Raw genomic sequence first — 12658 nt, forward strand, 5'->3', positions numbered from 1 at the left:
CAACGCTATGCCGACCTTCGCCCACTGAGGAGCGGGTAGGGTAGCAGTACAACGCTATGCCGATCCTCGCCCACTGAGGAGCGGGTAGGGTAGCAGTACAACGCTATGCATGACATCCGTGGCCACAGAACGGTGTCACAAACTCCCCCAAACTCGGGGCGTGCCGACCGCCATCTACTGTAACACAGCGACGATGGACAACAAGCTCCATCCCTGTGGTCCTCAGAGACAGAAGTGTTTTTCAGGATTTACTACTGAAATATTGTGTCTCACCTGGACAAATATGTAGAAGCCCAGATTGTGAATGTTGTAGACGTAACCCAGTCCAAAGAGGCAGGTGAACAGGCCGCTGGTCAGCATGCCCACGGTTAGGTACAGTCGAATGGGCACGCGCTCTCCGATGATGCCGCTGCATGGGCACACAGTGGTGACATTACATTAACCAACAACTTGTTCTCATCAATAAGGGTGCTGAGTGTCTCCCTCACAGAGGACAACATCTTTGAGTTGTGTCTGTTTGTCTGTGAGGTAGCAGGAGATCTCAAACACTGCATTGAAAGCACAGGAACAGTGATTAGTTCACAGTGATGGTCCAGGTCCAGCAGCTGTACAAAGTATCTGGAGTGAAACAAACTGGCACTAGCTCCACAGGATTAAGGAACACTGTGTAATTGAATACTTTTGAAAAATCAACTTAAAACGTATTAAGATTGTGCACTCTTGGTGGAGGTTTGTGCTTTCTGAGCGCTTTCTTGTTGGTTACATGACAAGACTGAATGTTATCATAAGAACACCTAAAATAAATCCACATACATCATTAATACAGGATCTAGATCTCCACAATACATTGATTCAAGAAGAAGAAGTGCAGATGTGATGAATACGTGCAGCTCTCCAGAACACACAGAGACAGAAAACAAGAAAGACGGTTCAGTAGTTTGTTCTGTTCCAGCTCCTCTGTGTCAGCCACAGTCTAAGATGCAGAAGAAGTTTATTAAGACAAACTGGTCCATCTAGCCTGGAGGGAGAGGGGGGGGGGGGGATGTGGGTGCTGTGAGTCTTTCAGGGCTTTTAACACCTTTAAGATCTTGTCTTCATTCGTCAAAACGTTCTGTTCATAACTAAAATAAAGACAAACGGTTGATTAGGCTTTAATGTGGGATACACCTGGTACTAACCTGTGGATCTGGATGTGTTATCAGCTGGGCTTGCTTAAGCCAGCAGGAAGAGTCACTGATTTTCACCACCACGGCCTCTGACATAATGGCTTTGTAGTTTATTGTATCAATATCCTTTTCTTACATTCAGAAAGTTTGGTAAATGTATTCTTCACCTCTGAATACAACGGTCTTACCTGAGGTACATCCCCACCGCATAGGCACAGAGGAAGGAGTAGTCCATGGCTCCCAGCAGCTGCTTGTAGTTCCTTTTATCTGAGAATAGAGAGAAGAGTTGCATAGTTAGGGACAGTAGATCAGATTTACTTTATCCTCAGCTGTGTTTGTTGGTCTTGATGCTTCCACGTTCTTCCATGAGCAAAGCTGAGGAGAACATACTGCTACATGCTCTGTGCATTCTATTTGTATTATTATGTCATCAATTCTATTTCCACATATCTAGCCAACGTGTGGGTGCTAAAGGGACAACAGACTAATACTTGGATAGGGGTAGGCAACCTGGTGGCACGCGGTAGGTAGACCAATGGCACACTAGCAATAAGTGTACTAAAGTGTTCTGGGAATGTTAAAGTCTCATCCGCATGCCAAATGTCCTCTTTTACAGTCATCAGCACTTGAGTGGCCTGTTATTTACCATGGTTTGATAGACCCAGCCTGCTCTCAGATTCTAAATTGAATTAAATTTAAATTTTGTTGCACAATAATAATTGAACTCAATGGTAACCTTAATGTTGATATAGATACCGATTAACAACATTTCATATGGCACTGACCACTGACTAAGAGGACACCAAAACTCTCTGTCATTCTCTGAAACCCCCAAAATGGTAAAATGTGAGGAGTCCAGCAGATACGAACCGAAAGGCTTCCAGCTACAGTCTGTGCCTGAGTGGAGAGATGGCAGCGAGGGCTGCTGGCTGCAGCTGGAGGACACCATGGTGGAGAGCTCATTGGCTGATGAGCAGTTCCTATGGAGCTCACTCTGTCAACACACAACAAGGAGAGCAGCAATCAGACAGAGAGGAAACACCACAGTGGACACATTCCACCCCACCCCAGGTTCTCTGTCCAGACTAATGTGACTTCATACGTGATATCAAACGGATGGGATGTGTGAGAATATATTGATATATTACAGTTTTTCTCAATTGCTAAAACACTAAAACCCATTGGCTGAACAAAGTTCTCAGTTGCCTGAACTCATTTAGCTAATTGTGCAGTCTGTTGTCAATACCTTAAACTGTTTCACATGGTAAAACACAATTTGCAGATCTCACTTAGACTTTTCAGCCAAACTCTAAACACATTCTCAGTCTCAAAACACATTCTGCACTCTAATGCACATGTCATCCATACTGGTAAACACAAGTGGCAACAATCAAATACAAATAGAGAACACATGTCATTGATTAAACACAATCACTCAAAATTGATTTCACTTGTATCAAATGATGTGACACAACCAATATAAGCCAGTTTAGAGAGCAAACAGGTGGTTGAAGGTGGGAAGGAGAAAGTCTGAGAATGGATAGAAGAAACAATGTGAGAGGACGAGGACAAGTGCGTATGCGAGGTGGGCGACGAGGAGGAAGAGGAGAAGGGCAAGAAAGAGGAAGAGGAGGACGAATAGGAAGAGGAAGACAAAGAGTGGAAATATCTGATGAAATTCGAGCAACAGTCATAGACCATGTTATAGTCCACGGACTGGCAATGAGGGAAGCAGGACTTAGAGTGCACCCCAATTTGAGCCGATTTTCTGTGTCCACCATAGTAAGAACATTCAGAGAAGAGAACAGGTACAGTATGCTACTATATTTTTGTAATTGCAAATTTACTGTACTACACTATATGCAGCTGTTTCAATAGACATTTGTAAAGTTCATCACTGTATGTATTGTACTGCATGAATATTTTTTGTAACTGCACATCTACTTTTTGTAGAACTGCAAGGCTGCCACATGCAGGTGGAAGGAGAGCTATATTCACTCAGGAGCAAGAGACCGTTACAGTGGGCATGGTCCTTCAAGATAATTTAATACGACTCAGAGAAATCCAGGAACGAGTGATACAAGACAACACACACTTCCAGGGAATCGACAGTGTGAGCATTTCCACAATTGACCGTGTCCTCCATCGTAACAGGATATGAATGAAACAAGTATACAGAGTACCTTTTGAGCGCAACTCACCAAGGGTGAAAGAACTGCGAGCTCAGTATGTGCAAGTAAGTGTACATTCAGACACATTTACTGTAATCCAGATTGTCTACAGTACTGCCACATACTATGTGAATGACATTACTCTTCAGTACATACAATGTATGTGAATCAGAAGTGCATACAGTAGGCCTAATCGAACTCTACAATATAGCACTGTCTCTGTACAACTTACTAAATTCTACATACATTATATTGTATTCCTACACAGACAATATTTGACTTGGAATCCTTGGACAGACCCCATGAGTTAATCTTTGTCGATGAAGCGGGCTTCAATCTAACAAAGAGGAGAAGGAGAGGCCGAAACGTGATTGGACAGCGGGCCATTGTTGAAGTCCCTGGTCAACGAGGTGGCAATGTCACAATCTGTGCTGCTATCAGCAACCATGGTGTTCTACATCACCATGTTACACTCGGGCCATATAACACCCAGCATCTTCTAAGATTTCTGGCTAATCTAAGAGATATTTTATTTGAGCAGCAGGGTCAAGAGCTAAATGAGAATCCCATTCCCACCAATGTGATAGTGCTGGACAATGTCAGTTTCCACCGAGCTGCTCAGGTAAGGGAATGGTTTAACATCAATGGTCAGTTTATGACCTTGTACCTCCCTCCATACTCGCCTTTCCTGAATGCGATTGAGGAGTTTTTCTCCTCATGGAGATGGAAAGTGTATGATAGACAACCCTACACCAGAGTAAATCTGCTGCAAGCCATGGAATTAGCCTGTGGTGATATAGGTGAGGAATCATGGCAGGGCTGGATACGGCACACAAGAGGCTTCTTCCCCCGTTGCCTCAGGAGAGAAAATATTGCTTGTGATGTCGACGAAGTGCTCTGGCCTGACCCAGCCCAAAGACAAGAAGAAGCACATTGATGATATGTTGACTCCTTTGATTTTTGTCCCTTTTACTGTAGTATTGTATACTGTAGTAGGCCTACAGTGCATTGTAGGCTGTATAATGTACAATAAACAAATTGTATGGCCTTGAACATCGTGCTTTCTATTTGTCACAGTAACAGTACTGACTGCTCAATAGATTTTGACTGGTTGCAGGTTCATATCAACAAAGAACAAGAATTACAGTATCAGAGACAAAGGACACGTTTGTGAGATGCAGGGTACAGTACTGTAAAAATAGGGGTACAAGGAGGAGGAAAAACAAAATTAATTGCAAAGAGCAAAGCACAGTCGTAATTTCTGATCAATTTTGAGCTACTGTAATAGAACATGTTTTCGTTCATATGAAATTTGTTTTGAGATTAAAATTCTACTTCTCCCTGAGAACTATATGTTTTGAACAATGTGTTTTCTATTTATTGGTGTATTGTTTACTGACCGCTTGACAGTGTATATTATTTTGATCACTTTGTTTATGATTTGAGAGCAGTGTTTGATTTTGAGCACAGGTAAAACTGTTTTGAGGCGAAAGTTTCATTTTGCAAGAGGATTCAGAGGTTTTGTAAATAGCGCTTGAAGATGAGGTTTCGTGTTTACAGTTTTGAGAAAATGGGTGACCGTTTCAAGAAATGTGTCTTAGCAATCGAGAAAAACTGTAAGTCACTAATTAACATCTAACTATGTAAACAGAGAAAGAGAGAGTGAGTGAGAGAGAGTGAGAGTGAGTGAGTGAGAGTGAGAGAGAGTGAGTGAATGAGTGAATGAGTGAGAGTGAGCAATTGAGAAAGAGTGAGAGTGAGTGAATGAATGAGTGAGTGAATGAGTGAGAGTGAGCAATTGAGAAAGAGAGTGAGAGTGAGAGAGAGTGAGTGAATGAGTGAGTGAATGAGTGAGAGTGAGCGATTGAGAGAGAGACAGAGTGAGAGAGAGTGAGAGAGCAAGAGTGAGAGTGAGTGAGAGAGAGTGAGAGAGCGAGAGAAAGTGAGAGCGAGTGAGAGAGAGTGAGAGAGCGAGAGAAAGTGAGAGTGACATAGCAAATGAAAAACATCAGGAATCAAAGAACCCAGCCCTACCCGTTATGTCACATCCCCATACTTAAGTCCCGATACGATATTATCACGGTATTTAAGTCGTGATATTATTGCGATATGCTGAGTGTTGTAATATCAAACATTGCGATATATTGCAATTTATTACTGCAAATGATGCCGTTTGTCAACATCTGTTTTATCTAATAAGGTAACGTTTTCACTTGGTTCATCTCACTTCAGTCGATTTCTAATAGTAATAATAATGAACTAAAATATATATTATTAACCGTTTCCTTTTATTTTGTTTGGCATCTATAGTGGTGATTTGCATGAAATACACAATTGAAATGATTGGGGGAAAAAGAAAGTATTTTCATTGATAAAAGAAATCTTAACATTAGGTATTTTAATGATGTATTATAAGTTAAACAGCTCATTACTCTCTAATATGTATTTATGTTGCTGTGACATAATGATAATATCATCATTTACTTAGGTCAGATGCTCATTTCTCCTGAATGGAGCTTGAAGGCTCAACAGTGTAACTCAGTGGAACCTTCCTCCAGCTCTTCTCCGTTACAACAGCTGCTGCTGCTGTCACTGTTACAGCTCTGCTATTGACGATTCAAACACACACTTCATCTGTAACTAATCTGAGGTCACATGACTCTGCTCATTAGTATCCACAATGCTCTCACTGCTGATTCAAGTCACTTTATACCAGATACAATGTTGCAATGTTAGTTTCCTCTGAAATGTTTACTGCAAAGCTTCAGGTGAGCAAGACTCTCAAACACACAAAACAACGACGCACACACGCACACGCACACACACACACACACGTGTTACGTGACTGACTCGAGAGGAGATTTCACCGCACACTCCATCAACATGTCTCAATGCAGGAGTCAGGACACCATCGATACAGTAGCTCTTTCTACACGTATGGTGATGAAACTGTGACTTAAACAACCGCAGTTACTCCCAACATCCCTAATTGCAATATTAATAGTTTGTATAATAAATATTGATACTTGGAATCGATATTTTGTGCCAGAACAACCCACCACAGACATACTCTTCACATTTGAACTAACAAACACTAAACAATGGTTAGATATTCACTTGTTTCACTGATTTCTAGAACGCTCTCGACTCTGTTTGGCATGAAAGGCTCTCTCACAGACTTCTTCACTGAGGCCTCTCCCTCCAGATAGAGAGGTGAAGAGTCTGTTTTATGCTGACGACCTGCTGTGACTGTCTCCTGCTGAGCAAGGACTACAACAGCTGGACATAGTAGAAAAGTTACATTTTACACGTACACAGAAACACCATGTAGAGCATAATTAGACCCACTGATAGTTAACATTCAAAAGAGAGCACTCGCATGTCTTAACCACCTTAAATCCTCCACTCCAATGCCCTCCAAACCCAGAAGCTGAGCCCAGAAAAGAGTCCTCTATGTCAGCTGGTGCTGAGGCTAACTGCCCCCTCTCACACGCCATGTGACCAGAGACGACTCATTCTACCTCTGAGCCAAAGCAGACCGGAGTACCACCACGGGAGCAAAGCCATGTACTGCTGTGGACGGGGCGTCAGCAGAACGTATTATAGACACCTAACAAAAGTCAGTATTAGCTGAGGAGTACGCTGTGTTTAGAATATTCTCACCTTGCCGCCAGACAGCCTGACTGGGAACTACAAAGCGATAATAAGGGTAATACTGACGGGTAACACGCTGATGGATGAATTCCTCATACAACCACACTTTAAAAACAACTAACTATCCCCTTAATGCTCCACAGTTGCTGTGCTTGCACTGGTCATAGCACTGTCATAGAGATAGAGCCGTTAAACACACAACGCTGACGCGCACAGGTCCATCTGTAGAATGGATATTCTCCTCAGCTCTCTGCTTGAGGCGCAGGTTACTACTGAGTCATTGCTGAAGCTGGTAGGATAACTGATGTTGCACAAGGATGCTCTGGTATGTGTTGGCACAGTTCCGCATACTTCACAATGCCATCCCTTTAATGGACAGCGGTGGTTAAACACAGAAGGCTAATTCCCCGTTCTAAGCTTAAGTCGAGCCTCATCATAAGATCATCATCAATGGCAGTCTCATCTTAATAGTGTTCAGTTTTACACTGGGGATGCATCACCGTCAGGGAAACTGGCTCAGGGTGTGTTGCTGTTTGTGTGGATGCAGATGCATGTCATGTTTATCCAATAGGGACAAATACATAGTCGAATATATACGAAATGAGAATTGCACAACAATTTTCCAATGCAATGTATCACAGCATGTTTAGCTCCTGTCCCTAGAGGGGCCTCTGATGCCAGGCATGTGAAGTATTGAGTGTACAATAACAATGAGCATTTGTTACCTTGACGATGCTAATGGGCTTCCTGGAGAGGTGGAAGCTGGTGTAGAGCAGGAAGGTGAGGAGGAAAGTGAGAGCTCTGTACCTGCAGAGAGGAAACACAAGAGGGCAGCAGTGAGCGCCGAAGGACCAGAGAACAGATCCAAACCCCCCCCTCTGACCCTCTGAGGGGAACCAGCATGTCCTGTGTCAGTGTGAGGTGAGGGGGGGACAGGACACAGCTCACGCTTGTAGTCTCCTTCATTGCCAACAATACAGGCTAAAAACACAGCAGTCAGAGAAGAAGATGGTATTTAGGGATATTTGTGTAACATGACCAGTAGCAGGTGTGGGTGATAGGACCTCTATATCATGGGATTTGGTGTTTGTTTCTGCAGCGACGGTATTTCTTCACAGTATTAGAAAATGAAAAGGGACATCACTTAATCTCGCTCTATTGGCAATGAAAGGGAACATAAGAAATATTCAATGTGTTTTTTGGCTCCAAATAAGAATGAAAATGAGTTCTAGATCTACATGTGCAGTGCTTTCACACATCTCTTGGTTTCCAAACAAAGTAGCCTGGCTTACTGTGTATAACCTGTTTGTTCTGGTAGCAGTTAAAGTCGGGGGTATCAGCACTGTAGCACTTGTTTCAGACTCACAGATATCACGTGGCAAACAAACACATAGCTAACGTTAACATAAGCAAACTCTAGCTAGAGTCAGCCAGCTGTCATATTACGAATATATCAAACTAACAGATCGGTCATTTCTTCTCTGACAGAAACAGTAAAGTGTAACATGGACACTGCAAGCCAACGCATGGATTCCTCAAGACAAGCTGAAGTAAGTAAGTTAGCTACTTGACTACTTAACTTAGCTAATGTCAGTTAGTAACGTTAACACGCCGTGTGCCGGCGTATTCCTTCAACATCGTGGATGTAACCTTCACTTCTGTGAGCTGCATCTCTTTGTTTGGATACTTTTGGGATCTTTGCAGACTTGTCTTGGGTAAAGTCTACCCTCGTGAGGACGCGCTCATTTTAGAGGGTGGAAATTGAGGCGACATCTGATTGGCTACTGATGATTCCCTGGTGAAAACATATATTTGTGGATTTCCATTATATTTATTTAAAACAAGAAATATTTGTGTGTTGATCAAAACGTTTTTTTTGTGATCAACTTTTGACACAAACATTGTTGTGCACACTGTTGGGTTGTCTTAATGTGTCTTCTGTTGTGACTTGAATCTGTGCACGTGTGTTTTCTATCTAGTCTGAACTTTGGCTCTTGAGCCAAGAAACAGCGTCTCCTGCTTTCTAGTCTTTTCGACAACTCAAAGCGCTTTAACACTACATGTCATCATTCACCCATTCACACCCTGATGGGAGGGGCTAAGTGACACCTGCCTATCAAACTAACACACCATAGACTCAGCTACGGGAGCAGTTTTTGGGTTAAGTGTCTTGCTCAGGGACATATCGACATGCAACCAGCGGAGCTGAAATAAACATGCAAGTGAGGAAAAAAATAAATAAATAAATAAAAATAGGTCATCATGTAATTTTCCAAACATATTGAAAGCACTTGGTAACTTAGCACAGAAGGGAGCGATATAATATGATCTTGTAATATAATCTTTTCTTGTGATTTCTTTATTTTCTTCTCAGACGTACACCTCATTTGGGATTTCACTCCTCTCATACTCAACCTGATCTTATCTAAGTGCAGATCTATATTAATAGGAGGCATTTTGAAAAAACGACTCTGAGGAGCTCACCACTACACGTCTTGTTGTAGCGCCACTGGAAGTCTGATCAACCTGACGTCGTGTGTATGTGTGTGTGTGTGCGTGCGTGCGTGCGTGCGTGCGTGCGTGAGCTGACTGGAGATAAACCAGTTGAGTCAGCTCGACGGGACTCTGTGAGCACGTTCCAGTGTGTGTCAGTGTGTTGCTGACAACAACAACAGCAACACAGCTGGTAAGGCGCTGCTCCAACCCAGCTGTCACAGACACCACACTGCGTGCTGAAGCTGCACCAAATATATATCTACCTCACAATATTTATCCTTATCCTCATATAGCCCGGCTGATTTTATTATGCTTCAAAACTTCCACCGGTGCCATGGTAATCAAGGTTTGAATCAGTATTGGACTCATCAGGTTGTTGTCTTTGTTTGGTATGCAGCCATTACCCCAGTAAACCAAAGAGCTCATGTTTCCCATGAAGTACGTAGACTCTATCAGACTATTTCACTTCGCCATCGGCTCACAGTGACTCCATAACGGACGGCTGGTGAACAGCTGCAGTTCAGCTCGAGGGTGGAAGTGGCTCTTTAAGCTGGAGCTCATTCTAACTACTTAATAACCAGGTTATATAAAACTCAATGCTTCAGAGTTTCTTCCTTGATTTATATTTTGTATTAAGAGTTTGAATCGGCAAAGCAGCCGAACGAGTAACTAATATTGTCAAATAGATGTAGTGAAGTTAAAAGGACAATATATTCCTCTGAGATGTAGTGGACTAGAAGGATAAAGAGACATGAAATGGAAGTACTCAAATTAAGTACAAGTACCTCAAAGTTGTACTTAAATACAACTTAAATAGCCTAAATGTAATTAGTTACATTTCACCTCTGCTAATACAAGCGCAAGTAACTTTAAAATGTACACGATCCTTTGGGAAACACTGTGTGAAGACTCTACTCGCTAGTACAACAAATGAATCTGTTTCATCCTGTTCGAGTAACGTTTGTTAAAAGCTACAGGGCGCAGCCTCCTCGACATGTGTGAGCTGTTTCTAAAGATTTACTGACAACCAAAGACCGTTTAGGAAAGTCAAGAAGAGAGACGGGCTAACACATTGGTGGTTTTGCAGTTTTCATGAGACATGTTAACAATACAATAAGAAAGATATACAATAACAGCCGCATCCTTTCATTTAGATGAATCTGATGATTCTTATACGCCGTATGTAACTTCCTGCAATGCAACAACTCGCATGACTTCTTGCAGTTGACGTCAAAGCGTGACCAACCCCACGTCCGCCCAACACTACGATGCCAACTAATGTTTTGAAAGCCCTCAGTAGAATGTAGTAGTTCCTGTTCTCAGGACTCTGCTGTGCACCATCCTCAGTGACAAACGTCATGGGAATGCATGATGTGACATTACTGCTCGGCCCACATGGACAGAAAGGTCTGTACGTGCTGACTGATACACTGAAATGTCCATATTGCACAGAAATATCTGAATAAATAATATCTTGATTAACTGTGGCATCTTGTTGAAATAGTCTTGAATGGGGAGAAATTCAACAAGTCAAAATGAAATAAGCACATCTGCACATCCACATTCAAATAAACTGATTGCCAACGACTAAAACAGCTGGCAAACAATTCACACTTTCACATTAGCTGCACATTGATGGCAAATTGACAGAAACACAAACTCAGAGGAAAGACTAACTACGTAAAGACTTTAAAGAGACTACACCCGCTTAAACACACACAACCAGGTTCAGACTCACCACTGGTCCCTGTCGAAGGACACCAGCAGGCGGATCCCAGGAGGAACGGTGGCCATGTTTGGGCACGGATATTGAGAATGACAGTGACGGGCAGCTGGTGTGGCCTCAGGCTGAGGAGGCTAATGGGGTACACACAAACACGGTGGCACCGCCGTGGCTCATCTCCATCTCAGAGGAAGCTGCTTGCCGATCAACATGAGGATACACGGTTGAAACCGTGAGCACTGGAGCTGGAAGGACAGCACAAATCAGGAGTCTGAGAAGATGACAAGAGAGGGAGAGAGGAGGGAGAGGGGTGAGAGAGGGAAGAAGAAAAGGAACCGGTAAATGTAATGTTACATGGACTGTACTTGTATTTCTCTTTTCTAGTGTTCCATCCACTCAAAGCTCTTTGACACTACATGTCATCATTCACTCATGCACACCCATTCACACACTGATGGCAGGGCTACCATGCAAGGTGCCGCCTGCTCATCAGGACTATCTAACATACACACCTATACAAACACACCGCAGGAACAGCAGTTCCTGTTGGAAGTGCAGTTTTCATAGACCTTCCCTTGCCAAATTTGACAAGGCGGTTGGATAAATAACTGCATTGCATGTGAGTCACACGGCCTCGTCTATGCCCCCGTTGCTCTTACATGAACGCAGCAAATCACGCCTGGTCTCCAGTCCGCCGGCACACCACACGATGTTTGCTGCGGCTGAGAGGAGCACCCGGACCGTCAGACGGGAACAGCGACCGCCGCTAGTGTAGGGACGAAGGCTGTGTTCTCTCATAATCCTCGTGTATAACAAATGGCGAACATGAAACAAGTAAAACAAACACCTCCAGAACCTCCAGTCTTCAACAATGTATCGACAGAGACGCGGGCGATCAGCAGAGGAAGCTACAATACCTTTCCCCTCATGCGTGAAACAATACGGCAGCTAGCGGGTCACATCGCGGCTAGATCTAACGTTCAACCGCCGACCTTCGGTCCGTCTCGTGACGTTACCCGATCACAATGAGCCACAAACACTCCATTCCTGCTGCTGAGCTTACCTCCAAGGGAAAGTCGACGGTTTCGTCTTTGTTTGTGCCTTCAGTTGAGCGACATGTCCTCCACTTCCTTGTTGTGTGAAAGCTAGCCCACTGTCACCTCAAAGCCACTCACACACAAACACACACACAGCTGGGCTGCTCGCGGCGCACGCTCCTCTCTGCTGCTCTGACGTCACTCCCGGCTCCTGCTGCCTCAGATGGTTGTTTGATCTTTGACCAGAGCCTCTCACTGTGGGCCACAGTCAAACATCATACTATTATCATACTACTGGTATACTACTATCATACTACTATCACACTACTATCATACTACTATCACACTACTATCATACTGCTATCACTACTATCACACTACTATCATACTACTATCACACTACTATCACAC

General features: G+C 43.3%; 1 protein-coding gene across 4 annotated transcripts in view; it reads right to left on the reverse strand.

Annotated features, from left to right (window-relative positions):
- Window positions 1–12420, reverse strand: part of slc37a1 (solute carrier family 37 member 1) — a 35611-nt gene extending 23191 nt beyond the window's left edge. For 2 of the 4 annotated variants that reach the window (XM_031869942.1, XM_031869938.1), the window contains exons 1-6: window positions 12274–12420; window positions 11226–11481; window positions 7717–7798; window positions 2037–2160; window positions 1355–1433; window positions 274–409 (exon numbers count right to left, since the gene is read on the reverse strand). In XM_031869942.1, the coding sequence (XP_031725802.1) occupies window positions 274–409; window positions 1355–1433; window positions 2037–2160; window positions 7717–7798; window positions 11226–11281 (477 nt within the window). In that variant the 5' untranslated portion in view covers window positions 11282–11481; window positions 12274–12420. Of the gene's footprint in view, window positions 1–273; window positions 410–1354; window positions 1434–2036; window positions 2161–7716; window positions 7799–11225; window positions 11482–11869; window positions 12241–12273 lie in introns of those variants that run through there. The other 2 variants (XM_031869941.1, XM_031869939.1) reach the window with 2 other exon arrangements.
- Between the last annotated feature and the right edge of the window lie 238 nt (window positions 12421–12658).

This window comes from Anarrhichthys ocellatus, unplaced genomic scaffold (genome assembly GCF_004355925.1).
Source record: "Anarrhichthys ocellatus isolate YVR2014 unplaced genomic scaffold, GSC_Weel_1.0 scaffold50, whole genome shotgun sequence".
Taxonomy (NCBI): Eukaryota; Metazoa; Chordata; class Actinopteri; order Perciformes; family Anarhichadidae; genus Anarrhichthys; species Anarrhichthys ocellatus.